General features: G+C 40.2%; 1 protein-coding gene across 4 annotated transcripts in view; it reads left to right on the forward strand.

Annotated features, from left to right (window-relative positions):
* Nucleotides 1–5,673: 5,673 nt before the first annotated feature.
* pfkfb4b (6-phosphofructo-2-kinase/fructose-2,6-biphosphatase 4b) overlaps nucleotides 5,674–17,125 on the forward strand; it is a 14,076-nt gene continuing 2,624 nt past the window's right edge. Inside the window, exons 1-13 of one of the 4 annotated variants that reach the window (XM_029431583.1) lie at nucleotides 5,674–5,791; nucleotides 13,445–13,561; nucleotides 13,646–13,742; nucleotides 14,043–14,109; nucleotides 14,215–14,289; nucleotides 14,382–14,438; nucleotides 14,761–14,882; nucleotides 14,963–15,170; nucleotides 15,283–15,429; nucleotides 15,519–15,623; nucleotides 15,726–15,855; nucleotides 16,026–16,088; nucleotides 16,604–16,668. In XM_029431583.1, the coding sequence (XP_029287443.1) occupies nucleotides 5,749–5,791; nucleotides 13,445–13,561; nucleotides 13,646–13,742; nucleotides 14,043–14,109; nucleotides 14,215–14,289; nucleotides 14,382–14,438; nucleotides 14,761–14,882; nucleotides 14,963–15,170; nucleotides 15,283–15,429; nucleotides 15,519–15,623; nucleotides 15,726–15,855; nucleotides 16,026–16,088; nucleotides 16,604–16,668 (1,296 nt within the window). In that variant the 5' untranslated portion in view covers nucleotides 5,674–5,748. Of the gene's footprint in view, nucleotides 5,792–11,797; nucleotides 12,144–13,444; nucleotides 13,562–13,645; nucleotides 13,743–14,042; nucleotides 14,110–14,214; nucleotides 14,290–14,381; nucleotides 14,439–14,760; nucleotides 14,883–14,962; nucleotides 15,171–15,282; nucleotides 15,430–15,518; nucleotides 15,624–15,725; nucleotides 15,856–16,025; nucleotides 16,089–16,603 lie in introns of those variants that run through there. The other 3 variants (XM_029431582.1, XM_029431581.1, XM_029431580.1) reach the window with 3 other exon arrangements.

Here is a 17,125-nt window from a genome sequence, read left to right on the forward strand (position 1 = left end):
AAAATTATTGGAGAGTTTGGTGTTTATATCCTGTACCAGAACCTTTTCAATGCATTTCGATACGTTTCAAAATGGAATAATAATAGCTTCAGTCAGCAGTACCTGTGGTGGTACAAACCCGACACCCAGTGTTAATGTTTTATTTGCGCAGGATAATAGCAGGTGTAGCCAGTGGTAGAAGAAGTACTCCAATGTCAAAACACTCCACTACAAGTAACAGTCTTGCAGGTAAAATGTTACTTAAGTAAAAGTAAAATATATAAACAAAATAGTCAAGATTCCATATTTGAAGGTTTAATTGTCATATCCTCAACAGCTTAAGTCCCAGGATCCGGACACGAACATAATGGTGCAGTGATAAAATGCATGAATAAGTCAAATATATATATATATATATACGAATAAATTACATTTATTTTAATGTATCAAAATAAAAAGGGCTCATTAAGCAGCAGAATGGCCCCTCTCAGTGTCACTACTTTATATACTGTTGGGAGCATCTATTACAATCTATTACATTTTATCAATATCTTCCTCTGAAATCTAGCAAAGTAGAAGTATGAGGTAACATAAAGTCCCTCAAAAACTAACTTAAGTACAGTACTTAAAGTTGGTTAATGGTCTTTTTACCATTGGTTGTAGATTATGTCTGTTTGTGTTTAAGAGTTTAATGCTGTGACATATAAGTGACAGGGTGATGTATATGTGGTTAAGACTACTCATTTATTCACAGTACATTTCTAATTGAGAAAAACTAAGTAGAGTTGCAAACACTAAGAGGTGACTGGTCGTACCTACACATACATTTTGAATACATATTACTAACAAATGTCTTCCTGACACTGACTGTTGTTTAGTTAAGGAAGGAGAGCCACAGTGCTTACACAGCAAACACGTCAACAAAGTCAAATACATTTGCATGATAACTAGCAGTGATGGAAATATTGGCATTCAGTTACAGCGAGGACTGAATGTATTGGGTTCAGAAACGGATGAAAGGACGAGGTGGTGGTAGTAGTGGTGAAAAGAAGGCGAAAACAAGGCTATTGTGATGGCGTCAAGTCTGATTCCTGGAAATCATGTAATGAGTGATCTCCTGACTATCCGTGAGAGAGGCGTCCTTTTCGCTCTGCTGGGTGTTCAGTGTAAGGTCAGTCTAGTTCATGACTGTCACTTCAAATTAATATCCTGGAAATGCAATTAAACACCTGTATTTCTAAACATTTGAACCAGTGATTAGCCAAATTTAAAGGAAGTCTGAGACAGGTATTTACTTGTTATTGCCATGAATGAAAAAAATAAGAAATAATGATGACTAAAAGTGTGTGTTAAAAGTAAAAAGTAATATTTCATCTGTTAATTTGAACATGTGGATGTTCTTGTATTTCCTGTTTTTTTGTGTGTTATCAGTAACATTTATCAGAGGAGGCCTGGTGGATGAAAGGGCTTTGTGTGAGGGCTGTTTTGGTTACAGTCAGTATCTGCTGCTTGTATTGCCTTGCACTCCCACACCATGTTACCAGAGCAGGTGCTGCAAGATGTAAAACATGTACACCTTTCAAAGCATTCAGAAAGAGCAAAGAAGTCAATAATGAAAGAAATGAAAAGAAAAGAAAGAAAGAAAGCCAACCGTAGGACTTGGTCTAACAAGATTTAGTTTTTGTGATTCATCCCTGAAATGATCAGGACACTTAAGGGTAGTTGCAGTCTTTTATAAAGGTTGGAGAAGGTTCGACTATCATGGACTACAACGAATTGCACTAATTTGTGAAAAGATGAAAAATGTTATCACTGAAAACAAAAACTACTTGAAAATAGTCCTAAATAAAAGAAGAGGTTACATACAGATTACAGTGTGTCGTCAGCATAACAGTGAACGTTAGATGTCAAAGTGAATCATTAATAGAGAAAAGCTGCAACCTTAATCCTGCACATGGTTTGTGTACTATGGTACATGATGATTTGCCATCGCACCCATGGTGATGTGGGACCTGAAAGAGTGAACCTAGTTTATGTCAGGACTGTGATATAATAGAAAGTTAAATGGATCATTTCCCAGCATCATCAGCCTCTAAAAAGAGGTCACGGTCTCTCTGAGGGGCTGCCTCTCTGATATAACACTCTGGAAACTAAACCAGGATGTCTCAAAGGTTACTCTGAGTCACAAAAGATATGAGTTGGTTCAAAAAACTACTTCTCATACATTAAGAAAAGAGTTTGGTAGTGGCATGGTGTAAAAGGAAGGGTTGAGGCTAAAAGGAAAACACCAGTGGAAGTAAACAGTACTGATGGTAGGGAAGATGCTCGAACAGACTGAACCATACACTCAACAAGAAGATTGCTTGGGACTTGAAAGTCTTCCCTTCCTGCCCCAGCAGAGAAAAGGATTTAAACCTTAATCGTTTTATCCTGCTTTGGTAATAGAATATGTAAAATTCAATTCATTTTGTCAATCACAGTATCGATTCATCAGTGTTTTTCACAAGTTTGAATGTGTGTTTTCCATTGTTGTGATCTGTATGACAACTGGTGTATTTCAGCTGATCCAAACTACAGTAGCACAGGTACTGGTGTCCAAAGAGACCCAGGGCGGAGGTCCAGGCTGGAGTTTTTTGGGTTGTGGCGCAGTGTGTCTCATTGAGGATAAATCCATTCACACCCACTTCCTGCGTCTGTACTGTGTCAAGGTAAGAGGAACTGCAGAACTGAGTAGAGATACTATTCACATCTGCTAACACAGCTACTTCCCTCAATGAAGTGACACTTTAGCATTATGTTGTGTGTACGAGTACAGCTGCATGTATGGGACAGCTTGTAGTGTTTCCTTTCATTTGCAATTACCATAAGTAACAATATCTTGCTGTGTGTGCTTCTACTTTTCCTCATGTAACTACTATAATAGCTGTTTAGTTTTTCATTTATCCTACCCGTATCTTTCCTTGAACACAGCATTCCAAGTTACTGTGGGAGCAGGAGCTGTACATCCCATTCAAGTACACTGAAACTCGTACGTTCTTCCACACATTCCCTGCAGATGTAAGCGACCCCGTTTTGAAGTATCAGTGTTTGCAACATGCTCATTAGAGTCAGTGGTGAAATGAAACTATAAGTACATTTACTCAAGTACTGTACTTAAGTACGTTTCTGAGGTTATTGTACTTGAGTATTTCCATGTTATGCTACCTTATACTTCTTCTCCACATTTTGGAAGCCAATATTGTACTTTTCACTCAACTACATTTGTTTAAAACTTTAGTTGCTTTGCAGATTCAGGTAATTTATACAACATATAAATCAACTAATGATGCATGATGTATTATTATGGATTAAGTGCAGCAATAAATAAAGTAGTTTCAATTAGCTCCACCTCCAGCTGCAACATTGAAGTGATACTTGCACATAATGTATCACTAATTATAATCCTATTATATCTATTATGTAAGTAGAGGATCTGAGTACCTCTTCCACCACTGATCAGAGTATTTTTTTGAGTTTGTTTAACAAGGATCTCCTGTGTTTGCACAGGGCAACCAGGTAGGTCTCAACTTTGCAAACAACACAGACGCAAAGGAATTTCTTCTGGCCGTGGAGGTTGTCAAAAGAAACCAAGGTTAGATTAACAACAAATACATTATCAATACATTTCAAAGTTGTGTTTGCTCATTTCAGGTGAAAGCCCCTCTGTCAATTCTCATTGGTCTCTAGTTTCCTCTCCTATTATTTAGATATTTTAAGTGCATTTGCATATTTGACAGGCCCAGTATCTCAGTCATTGCCAAGAGCTGCAGGGGCATCCATCTCTCTCGCTCTGAAGAAAGGCCCTTTGCCACCGGTTCCCTCCATCAAAGCCAGCACCACCTCCCAGCTGACACCACAGTGCACAGATGCACTGCACCAGAGTAAAATTCCCCCGCAGATTCCTCCTTCTCCACCTACTCCTGCTCCTGTTCCCAAAGACAAGATCAGAAAAAGTGCACGTTTCAAAGCTGTAAGCAGCTGTTACAGTTCTGTACATTTAAATATATAAAATGTCTGGTCTGAGTAAACTTAACTCTTGTTTGTGGTGTCAGGTTCATCAACAACTACTGGAAGAGGTGACCTTATTCTGACTGCAATGAGGGAAGTATTCAGACAAAGGTGCAGATGGGAGTCAAATGGAACCGGACACTAACAGTGACGCACCTTTGAAGACACTGTGTCTTTAACTGTGTGGTGATACACTCTTTAGAAATGTGTGATGTAGCTGAGATGCTGCTTTGTGTCTCTTGATGTCACACAATGCCATGGCTGGATTAACCTGTTAGGAGGCACCTTCTGCAAATGTTATTGCTGCATTCCACATCTCAGTGCATTGTGATCATACCCTGTCACCTCCAAGTAGGAAACGTTCTTATTATTTACCCAGAATCCAACTAGTAATAATACCTGGTCCCAGGTTTGTATGTGCAAATATTAAATTCTCAATACTGATCACGACTTTATGTTTGCAAAAGAGACCTGTAAAACATTGTTAATCACAAAGCTTAAAGAAAGACTGCAAGATTAAAAACGTTATGTGGAATTGGTAACCTGTGACCTATAACAAATGGAAAAGATGGAGGATAAAAAGCTCTGTGTATGAATAATTTTACCAATAGGTTGAGCAGAGACGTCCTGAAGCCAGCAATGAAAATGAATTAGCTAAAATGTGTTTCGATTGGTTAAATAGTGGGTGGTGATGGCCTAATGATCTAGTGGCTTCCAAATATAATACCAGAAGGAGTTCAATACCCAATAACAGGCTGCCACCATTGTGCCCCTGAGCAAGGTACTTAACCCTGAGTTGCTCCAGGGAGACTGTCCCTGTAGTTAGTTCACTGTAAGTCGCTCTGGATAAGAGCGTCTGCTAAATGGAATGTAAATATAGTATGATCATTGATTTTTGCTATTGCTATTCTATATTTATGCTTCTTGTATAGATTTTCTTTTTTCCTGTCATTATATTTCTCTTCTATTTTATATTTGTTTCTTGAAAATCTCTTTTTTTCTCTTACTATGTTTATGTTATTATGCAACAATTCACCAAAGCAAATCCCTTGTATGTGAAAACCTACTTTCTGATTCTGATTAATCAGTTATTCATTAGCCACAAAAGGAGCTCAAATCCCACTGTTTCACTCCAATGATTGTGGACAGATCTGTACTCAACAGATATTGTTCAAGTTGCTTTTGTTCTTGACTCATAGGCTTTGGAACTAGCAAATACAAGAACATTTGAAAATACTATTTAATAAGTGAAGACTTAAGAATGTGCAGCATCTAAACTGAAACAAAAGAAAGTATGCATGTTGACACATTATCCCCCTACAATACAGGGCCTGAAGATTATCTGTTAACGCAGGACCCACCTGGTTTATATTGTACTTTCTTCTCTAACAAATGTACAATTAATGAAATGACCAAAATATCAACCTATCTGTCTATCTTGCAGCTGCCCTGCCCTGCAAACACTGTGCTGCATATGTGACGGATTATGATTCATACATAAAAAGGGTTTAAACATATTTAAACAGGGGTAGAGGTAGAGATGGAGGTACAGGAGAACAGCTAAACAATAACAAGTGGATGTGCTTGTGCGCGTGCGCGTGCGTGTTTATAGACGCTATTATGAGCGTGCGCCTCTCACTCTCTTCATTCATTGCTGCCTGCGCTGCTGCAGGGACTCACGCTGCTCACCACGCTGGAAAGAAGAGGCTTTAAACCGGGACCATGAGGGGCTCTTGTCGCCCGAGAAACACCCGGGACAGGGCAGGTAGGGTGCAAACTCCTGCTGAGTTCTCACTTTTCTTTTCTTATATATATTTAGTTGACACTCTTGTCGACAATGTGTGCAGTGAGTGCTACAGAGCAACTGGGCTAGCAGGCGGTTGAAGTAAACAAGTCTGTGTCACGTAGGCATGCTTCAGAGCTGACAGGGCTCCCCACCGATGAGAGGCGGGACATGCTGCAGCACACAGCCGTGACATTTTGGGAAATACTGCTTTCACGTAGCAAAGAAACAGTTTGCAAATGCCAAGGATGCTTTAGTAGCTATAGCATCTTCCTATCTGCTGCTAAGCCTGCCTGCAGCTGCTGGTTAGCTAGCCTGTGAGCTATCTGGAGGGATGACAGATAATGAGTGGATGTAAACACGACTGTTTATATTAAAGCTTTCTTAATCAATATAATGTCATCTATTATAGACCCCCACACAGATCTGAGAGATGAAGTTGGGACTCAAGAATGTTTAAGAAATGTCTAGTTATTGTTATTATAAAGGTGCTGTTAGGACAAACTCTGTGGCAGGAGGAGAGAGTAGGTCAGATGGACATCTTTGAATACCCTGACCTCCAGGCTCGTTTTACTTAAACTTTTTTCTTCCAACATTATCGTTGAGCAGCACAAACCAAGCTCCCCGTACTGCTGTAACGGAAATACCACAACAGTTTTGTTTTCAAAGGATATCGTAGACTTGCTTTTAAATGCATTTTAATCAGTTGTAACTTGTGTGGCAGTGGGTGGGACAGATGTAACATTGCAGTGTTAATTTTGTTCCAAAGGTTTCAGCCTGAACGTATGTGTGTTAACTTCTGCATGCTGTCAGACCCAGCCTGCTATATCTTTATTGAGGTTATTTGTTGAATGCTTCACATACTACAAAGGATTATATGTGCATATAAATGGCATCTGCACCAATGCTAATACTTTGGCCTATATAATCCAAGGACTCAGTTATTATAAGAATAGGCTGTTGCGTAACTCTATTTGTCATGAAGCCTGGAGGGCCAGTTTAACATTGTGTTACTGTACAGTACTGTAACTGTCATGTTGACGAACACCATGCAGAGAGACAAACTCTAACAAGTCTCTGATAGACTGGTTTCTCACTGCTGTTTGGACAAATATGCTCACATTGTTTTACATGTTTTGGCAGATGTCGGAGGGATGAACAGAGCTCAGGCTGTGTTGGTGGGTTAGAGATGTGCTCTGCTGGCTTTTCTGTCTGCCAACACAGGGGGGTGTGGCGAAGCAGAAAAACAGGAAAAGCATGCTAGAAAGATGCATATTGTATGCATTTGTGCACGAGGCTGGTCTATTTAATTTACGGTCAAATACAAACACTACTGCATATTAAGCTGTCTCAGCTGTTAACAGTGATGGGGTTAGCTTTGTCCCCTGTGTGTTTATAACTGCAGATAAAGAGAAATATGCTTCAGTGGGTGCAGCAGACCCAACACAGAGTATATCCCTACATGCACTCCATGGTGGCTGTACAGGATATTTACCCCCACGCCTCATGCCAGCTGCAATAAATCTGCCTTCTCCCACCCTTCAATTCCACCTCTCTATTATACTCAATAATCCTTATGTTCTGCATTTTTATCTCGGTCAGATCCCTACACTGAATAATAACAATAAAACACTCCCTCCCATCCTTGTTCGTCGACTTGCTCGTTGGGCTCACTGCAGCTCCCTCCCCTCCCTGTGTCTGCTCTCTATCTGGGGGAAAGTTCACCCGCTCACTCAGAATCTCATTATAGGCTCCAGGCAGAGCAGCGGCCTACGTGTGTATGTGTAATGCCTATGCAGTCATTGTACGCCTGCTCAGTGCAATGATCTTGCTGATGTTTTGGCATCTGGGAGCATTCAAGTGCAGGGTGTGTTTCTGTATGTTTATGCTTTCACATGTAGCAGCATTTATGTACATTGGAGACATTAATCTCGCTTGTTCAGGCTCAGACAAAACCGCCTCTTCTGTCATCGTCTCGCACGTAACACAAATGGAACATATAAACCGATTCTGGATTACACGAGATTCAAATTAGTGTCGAAGAAGATTAGTCCAGTAATCATGGTTGATCAACACAGAATTAATTACCAACATGTTTGATGATCGTTTTAAGTCATTTGTCAAACAAAAATGCAAAGAAATTCTTCCAGCTTCTCCAGTGTCACCTTGAGCTTCAAGTTGAACGCCCCTGTCCACATACTTCTCATTCCTAGTCTGTTTTTCATGGTGTGGGCTAGAATTGTTCAGCATTCAATGATATTTTAGGCAACAGTGTGCTGTCATTGTTGTATGCATCTTGAAAAAGGAAAGTTCATCTTTCCCAAATTGTTGCCAAAACTCGGTCCTCAAATAGGAAGTTGACTTGCCAGCACAAAGCCCTGACCTCGACCTCGCCTAAAACCTTTAGGATGAGTTCCAATGATGACGTAAGCAAAGCCTTATTGCCCAACATCTGTGTCAACGCCAAATCCCTGCAGTCAAATTCCAAAATCTTGTAGAAAGACTTCCCACAAGTGGAAGCTGTTATAGCTGTAAAATGCTACATCTTAATGCAAATATCAATCATATATATTGGTGTAATGTTGGTCTTGAAGTGTAGAAGGTCCGCAGAAACCAAAGTGAAGTCCTAAACTTTTTTTTAAACCAAAACAACAACAACTGGATGTGCTCCAGCCTGAATCCCTTTTAGATTATAGACTCAACATTAAGCTTTACTTTGTTCCTTTGTTACATGCACAACATTGCATGACCTAATGCAAAACACTGCCACTGGTCAAGCTAAAAATAACTGACACCAGCATTTGTCAGCTATAAAATACCTATTATTCCTAGTGTTTTTTATGCATTGTTATAAAAAGGCAATGAGAAAGTGGTCACAAGCTTAGAAAACTAACCAGCTGATGTGACAGGAGGTTGAAAAATGCTGCAAGTTGGCATTTAGCCCAACATGACGCATCTTGTGTAGCAGTGTTTACTTTGAAAAAGTCCTTGTTTGTTAAAGGGTTTGGTAATTTTGTTGTTGACCTCAAGTCCACATTAGACGTGGAGGTTTAAAGTTTTGTCGAAGTTTTCATTTTGATTAAAGGAATATGTTTCATGTAGCTTTTGTTACTCTTCAGAAATGACCCTGCTGGTTCAGGTCTGTGAATATATGAGCGAGGGAAAGTAAAAGCAAGCTACAATGTCAGACATTAAAATTAGAGATACTTTATAGAATTGCATTTTGTTTTTTAATTTGTATTTTTATAAATGTATTCATTAGATTGCTTACAGAGTGCTGCAGGAATAAGTCCTGTAGCCTGTAAATACACTTCCGGTTCCCTCGTCTCGAAGTCGATGTTTATTTTTTAATGGACTTTGGTTAGATGTCTGAAATAAGGTCTGTAGTTAACACAAGCTGAAGAGACACATTTGTACTATGACATGTTAGTAAATACTCGTGGATTGTAAAGCTTTTACATGTCTGCTAACAAGTATGATAATAATAACCTACAGAGGTTGTCAGAGACATTAAACATCGTCACGCCTTGTTGTGTTTATACTCTAACTTTCCAACTTGTAGCTTTATCACGCTAGGAGGACAGGCTTTTGTAGAAGAGGCTGTTGAGGCTGTTAAAAATCATGAAGGTGCCGTTCATTTGTGACGATTATCTTGCTGAACAAAACCGGCAAGTGTCGTAAACTTTTGTTTCCAGCAGAGCTTATTTTCTGCAAGAATGAAATGGAAATTTTCCATTGGCATTTTTTCAAGAGAACCAGTGAGATACTAACTTCCTGGTTGGGCTACACAAATAAGTCATCTCTGCAGCAATCTGTACACAAATATACTTACTCACACCCAAATGATTTCTATTTTAGATGCTATATTAAAGCAGGTCAAGCTTAGAGACTTGTTATTAATGCTTAATACTGGATAGCTTGTATTTATTGTTTATTTACATTTGTTTTCCTAAACTGTAGTGTGTGTGTGTGTGTGTGTGTGTGTGTGTGTGTGTGTGTGTGTGTGTGTGTGTGTGTGTGTGTGTGTGTGTGTGGCTGATGGGATTAGTCCTGCTGACTTGCTATCTGACCTCTGACCTCTGGATGTGTTTACTTCCACAGTAGATGTGATTTGATAACACAGCTGCCACTCAGATACATTTTTATTGTCTATTTCAATGAAGGCCAAACTCTCTGCCTTTTTAAATTGAGTAAGCAGCACCACCTGGTGTTACAACTTTCACACTACATTAAGTCTCATAGAGAAAAAGCTTTTTAAAGATCCCTACAAGTCAGGATGTTGTCCATTTGACATGTTTCTGTCATTAGTTGAAAGTGAAAATAGTTTTGGTTGTGTACAAATGTTACATGTACGTGTATATTGTGGCTTGGGACCACCACTCATCACTCTCGCTGCATAGAGACAAAAAAATAATTAAAACCAACGTATTTATGGTGACCTCATGATAGACCTAACTGCACAGGAGAACAAATAATTGGTCTTGTGCTGAAATTATTTGTTTATTATCCGATTAGTTGATCTGCAGAAAATGTATTTAAATAAAACAATTTCAGGGCATTTTCAAAATTTGCTGATTCAACGTGAAGATCTGCTGCTTTTCTGTGCTGTAATATAATCGCAAACTGAATGTATTTAGCTTTTGTATTGTTGGTCAGACAAAACAGGCAATTTGAAGATGTCATCTTGGGCTGTGGGAACTTGTTTTAGGCTGAAAGATCGGCTGCTTATTTCCTCGACTAATCAATTCATAGTTTTTTGAAAATATCAGAAAATAAGGAAGTACAGAATGTCCATTATAATTTCTCAGAGACCACAATGACGTTTTGAAATGACTTGTTTTGTCTAACATTAAACCCCAAGATATTCATTTTACAACGCTACAAATCAGAGAAAAGCAGCATATCCTCGCATTTGAGAAGCTGAAATTACTCAAATCTATTAATTGATTTTCAAAACAGTTTGTGATTAATTTAATAGTTAACAACTGCTCGATTAATCTTTGCAGCTCCAGATGAAAGTGATCGTTAGTTGCAGCCCTTACTTGATAATAATAATAATAATAATAATAATAATAATAATAATAATAATAATAATAATAATAATAATAATAAACCGTGTGTGTGTGTGTGTCTGTGTCTGTGATAATGTAATTTGAACTGTTTAGTTTTTCTTCAAACTAACAGCAGCTGATTGAAAGGTTGACATGAGGGCTGTGTGGGGGACATTGTGGTCGTGCAAAACTCGTGGCTACAATAGTTTTAGTGCTGATGGTTACGTGAGCTCCCGGCAGTCATCATGCCCTCCTTATTCCAGACCCGCCTCTCCTATTGGCTCCTGGACCTCTCGTGTCTTCCCTGATTGGCTCAGTTCTCAGCTGCATTCACTGCCCATGTGGGCTGCATGTGGACAGCTGAACACTTGTTTTCTTCTTACATCGGCATTTTTCCGTTTTCCTTGCGCACCGCCGGCGTCATTACGGTAACATTTTAAAAGGGTTTCTTAGAAACAACTGACTTTGTTTATGGTCTGGAAATGTTTTTTGAAAATAATTCAAGGAATCGTTGCATGTTACACAACAGTAAGTTCAGTAAAATGTCAAAGCATTACAAGACTGAAACTGTGCAATAACAAGATAACAAAAACAACCTCCCATCTCCCATCACACATCTCTCATGTTTATATGATGATTGACACAATAAAGGTTTCCTTTATTTGTGAATTGAGCAATGTTTTGACCATTTCAATGATTTGGTTAAATTCATTATATTTCTTAGCTCTGGACAAACCATTAAGTAGACCATGAGTTCGTATTATTGTGTCTTTTAAATAAATGCATAATTACTGACACAAGTGCCTTCCCACTCTCAAAGTATTGGTGCATCTGTGTGCTGCTGATAAATAAAATGGAAAGCAGTCTGTGATAAATGTCAGGGATCACTTTGGAACATGAAATTTAGTGGACATATTATTGAGGCAGTTTGTTTAGGTTAAAAACAATACGACTGGAATGCGGGTTAAGTAAAGTTACATCCTGTACCTTCTTGTTTTGCTCCCTCACTCCGTGTTGCGCTCAGTCTCCAGTCGTTACGGTAATGAAACTGCTGTTTCTCAGCTGATATGACATCCACCCCCCTGCAGCCTGCTGAATCAGACTGCTAGGGCTACAGCCCACCGCCTCAGTTTCACATTAGGAGGGTAGCATCAGTCATCCAACATCCAGGATGTTAGACAACGAAGAGTTCATGTTGGAGACTTCCCCGCGGGAGCTCACCCAGAACCCGCTCAGGAAGATCTGGATGCCGTACAGAAACGGGCACATAGCTCAGAGACGTGGTAAGATGCAGCACACCGGCCAGAACCGCAGATGATGTGACTAGGAGCTGAAGTGGGGCTTCTGCTTCTTTATTTTATTTTTTCCCCCATCATATTGTCTTTTATGCATATTTTTATTATAATGCATATTCTTGCCTTTTTTTTTTTGCCTCACAGTGTTGCATCGGCTTATCTGGTTCATATCCCCCCAATATCACAGGCATGGAGGTACAATTGAATCGCTCTTGGAGGAATAATTGTAAACTCGTTGAAATTAGATTTGGCCATATGACACGCGCATGACCCAAATGCGTTAATTTACCCCCAAGACCACCACTCAGAGCCAACATGTCTGATGGTTTTTGACCTGTTGGTGTGGATGTGACAGTGAGCAGCTGTGCTTTTTTCTTCCAGTCAGTCGCTCTCAGTCTGGCTGGCTTGTTTTTTGCTGAGTCAAGCTCTGATATCTTTATTATTTTTAATAACAAGCAGTCCAGTCCGGCGTTTGGTACTAAACAGCTTCTTCAACTTTATCTCTAATTCTTTTGGTCCTCATACACATTATTCTCTGCAAGAGTCTGTTTCGAAATCAATCCTAAATCCTTTGTCCCATATGATCGGTGAGGGGAGGGAGTGTCAGTGAACAAGAGGATGCTGTCCTGCAGAGATATCTGCAGAAGTGCTCAGGGTTGTGACTGGGAATCTTTTTTTCGATAGGCAGGGGGTTGGCATTTTGTGTGTATTAAAAAATAAATGAACAACTAAAGTGAATTAGATGCTGAAACTAAAATGCTCCTATTGCCTCCTGATTAATAGTAAAGTAAACTAAAAAAAAACATTATTATAATTTTGGTAAGACGGATAGCAGAGTGTAATTTACTTAAGAAAACATCCTCAATGTTCGGAGGTACATCTTCCAAATTTCTTAAAACTTTGGGGCCAAGTATGAGGTGCTTTAATGTCCCTCAACATGGTGCTGTCCTTAATTACCCAGCGTGACTCAACATTCTGCTGTCTACATGTTAATCTCATTCTTATATTCAGTCGCTTATTTGTCCCCTCTTCTTCTTTTCTCATTCTCCTTAAGAGCTCCGATAACATACATCTGTAAAACAGTGCTGATGAGATATTTCATGACAGTCACACAGCATGAGCTGAAACCTGACTAACAAGTGTTCTCACTGTCTGGTGTAATTATGAGCAACCTTCGATAATTAAACTCTTGCTGAATGGAACAATGTTGACAAGCCATGCTCAGCCAAATAAATGTGTGAGAAGTGAGTTAAATCTGTTACAAGTCTGTTTCTCTCTGTGTCACGCAGTGTGTATGACAAACTGCCCGACCCTCATTGTGACTGTTGGACTTCCAGCTCGAGGGAAGACTTACATTTCAAAGAAGCTCACGCGCTACTTAAACTGGATAGGTGTGCCAACCAAAGGTACCAGCTACACCCCAACACATACACAGATATATGTACATATTACTTCACAGTGCAAACCAGCTATACGCCCATTTGTAACAGAATTCAACGTTGGCCAGTACCGGCGGGAGTGTCTGAAGATCTACAAGTCCTTTGAGTTCTTCCGGCCAGATAATGAAGAGGGGTTAAAAATCCGACGGTAAGTCCACACCAGGCCTGTTCAATGGGCAGCCTGTGGGCCTAATCCGGCCCTTTTGATCATTTATAAGTATGGATCCACTCTGACAAGAGATTGCCTTCATCACTGGATTCCTGAATCCTGAATCCAAAAGTTATTTCTCACACTAAAATGTTTTGGATGTTGAGATGTTATTTCATTTGTAAAACGAGCAAATGCTGCACAAACTGAAACCAAGGCAATGAGTCTAACTGAATATACGGACTGTTAAAAGCAATGTCGTTGCAGTGCACTGACTCTGTGCCTGCTGTCCTTCCACAGTCAGTGTGCGTTGGCAGCACTGAACGATGTTCGGCAGTACCTGAGTGTCGAAGGAGGACAGGTGGCGGTGAGTCCTTGATGCTGCCTCTAAGTTCTCCATAGCTCATTATCATAATAAATGCACAAACTGTACATTAGGTCTGTATAAGAAGTGTTTTTCCTGCTGTTTCAGGTGTTTGATGCAACAAATACAACAAGAGAAAGAAGAGGGACCATCGTCAAGTTCGCTGAGCAGAATGGGTTCAAGGTATGTTATGTAACAACGTGTTGTTGAATTAAATCACCTTGACTTGATCGCCTCAATAAACTTCAGTTTATTATATTGTCTTGTCAATGCAGGTGTTTTTTGTGGAGTCTGTGTGTGAGGACCCAGAAGTCATTGCACAAAACATAGTGGTAAGCCTTTTTATCTTTGAATTCTATCCAGTGTAAATCATTAAAAAAATACAATAAGCAAGCAATGAACTGTATTTATTAAGTGTGTGTGTGTGTGTGTGTGTGTGTGTGTGTGTGTGTGTGTTTTCATGCCAGCCTTTTAGTCCAAAGCTAAGAGCAGAGTAGCTTTTTAAAAAATTGGTCATATCAAGGTAAATTAAGAAGAATTTTAAGTTCAGCTCTGAACAAACAAACTCATCATGGAACAAAGCTGATAGCAGTGTCGGACAGTCCGCTTCCTCTTTCTCTGCTCACATCCTCTCCATGTTTCTCCCTTTTGTAGCAAGTTAAGTTGGGAAGCCCAGACTACATACACTGCAACACAGAGGAGGCCATTGAGGACTTCATGGAGAGGATTAAGTGCTACGAGTCCTCCTACCAGCCTCTGGACGAGGTTCTGGACAGGTGAGGAAACACAGGTGACTTAGATCAGGTGAAACTTCCTCCTCAAGACCGCAGACTGTTGACTGACTCTCTTGCTCCAGGGATCTGTCCTACATAAGGATCATTGGCGCAGGCTGTCGTTACCTGGTGAACCGCGTCCTTGACCACATCCAAAGCCGAATCGTCTACTACCTGATGAACATCCACATCACGCCACGCTCCATCTACCTGTGTCGCCACGGGGAGAGCAACCTCAACGTCAAGGGACGGATCGGAGGAGACTCTGGCTTGTCTGCCAGAGGAAAAGAGGTGCGTGTTTGTGTCACGTGTGAATTTAAACGTCGTCTAAAGTATACGGCAGTGTGGTTTCTGAAGAGGAAGTATTGTTCTCATTGGATGAATTCGGTCTCTTGCGTTCTAGTTTGCCAAAGGTCTGAGGAAATTCATCCAGGACCAGAACATCAAAGATCTAAAAGTGTGGACCAGCCAGATGAAGAGAACAATCCAAACAGCGGAGAGCCTGGAAGTGCCGTACGAACAGTGGAAGTCTCTCAACGAAATAGATGCTGTATGTTGACTCCCGTATTCATCATAAAACGGCCTTATTTTAAGCTTTGTTTACAAAAGCTAAACTCATCTTCTGCCCTCTTAACAAAGGGTATGTGTGAGGAAATGATGTATGAGGAGATCCAGGAGCATTACCCTCTGGAGTTTGCACTGAGAGACCAAGACAAGTACCGCTACCGCTACCCTAAAGGAGAGGTGAGAATGTGATTCCTCCTCGTTGTTGTTCTTTAGAGGGGAATGCATTTGTTTGTGTCCTGTAAACTATGTGTTGTTGACGGGTCTGTGATTCTCCGTCAGTCTTATGAAGACCTGGTGCAGCGGCTGGAGCCTGTGATCATGGAGTTGGAGCGACAGGAGAACGTTCTGGTCGTTTGTCACCAGGCCGTCATGCGTTGTCTTCTTGCATATTTCCTGGACAAGACTGCAGGTATGAAAAACTTACAGTAGGAAATATTTGTAAAGTGTATCAACTGATTTGTGATGAACAGTATATAAGGCTAGTTTAAAAACATAACATATTGATAATTAACTCTTGCAGTACACCTTCAATCTGAAACCTCCAAGATGTTTCATAACTTTCTGTCTCTGCCTCCACAGATGAGTTGCCTTATCTTAAGTGCCCTTTGCACACGGTGTTGAAGTTGACCCCCATGGCTTACGGTGAGTTCTGTCATTTTCTAGGCTCATACTGACATATAATATCTTATTCTTCCACATTAAGCTGAGAAGACGATCAAACTTGACTATCTAGAGGAAGTAAAAGTCGTGCCCGCGAGGGTCAGCGCAGCATTGTCAAAAGGCATCCTTGTTTTTTTTTGTAACATCATTTTGTGTGAAACATAACAGGATAATTCCATCTTGTGTTTTATTTTTAAAATAGTGTTATTAGTACTTATTTGTACTAATGTAAACTTGCCACCTAGAGATTAATATTAGATGCAGGGGGGGCCTTATGATTTATGTTTACCTTGTCCAATCTGTGATGCAATAAAAACATGCGTTTCATGTGTTTCAATAACTAAATGTAACAAAGTGACTCCAGTATGTTTTACCGCAATTTTGATGATTATGAGGATAATATTGTGAAATGCTCTTATGGTCCCAAAGAGAACTTGTCACGCTAGCTCCACTTGGTCTAACTATTAATAATCTTTTCTTTTTTCGCTCTTTCTCAGGATGCAAAGTGGAGTCTGTCTATTTAGGCGTGGACTCTGTGAACACACACAGAGACAGACCAGAGGTAGGTATCCCAGGCAGCACACAGAAATGTCTCTCAGCAGAAGACGTAGACAACTTGAATCCGCTTCAGGTGTGATTCGACTCACTGCGTTTTCCAACCAACTCATCTGTGGGACTGGGGACATTCGGGAGAATGTCTCGCAGTCAACACTTTAACTGTAAAAGCTGTGTGTGACTTTCTTTTATGCTTTCGGGAGAAGTACACTGTATGTGTTCCATCGTATTTAGTCTGCAACGCTCCCCTGAAGCTGAGCTAGCAGCCGCCGCTGATCTTTTTGTATTGCACTGAGAACTTAAATCTTTCACACATGGCAGAAGAAACGGTTTCTCCGTCCACCGGTGATCCCTGACAGCGGTCAAGACAACTGTGACTTCACTCACCATGACAGTCCTACCTCCATCCTGTCAGCAATGACCTTTTCTCATTTCATTTTTGTGTCTCAGTCAGAGCAGAAATG

The sequence above is a fragment of the Cottoperca gobio genome, chromosome 5 (assembly GCF_900634415.1).
Source record: "Cottoperca gobio chromosome 5, fCotGob3.1, whole genome shotgun sequence".
In the NCBI taxonomy this organism is placed as follows: domain Eukaryota; kingdom Metazoa; phylum Chordata; class Actinopteri; order Perciformes; family Bovichtidae; genus Cottoperca; species Cottoperca gobio.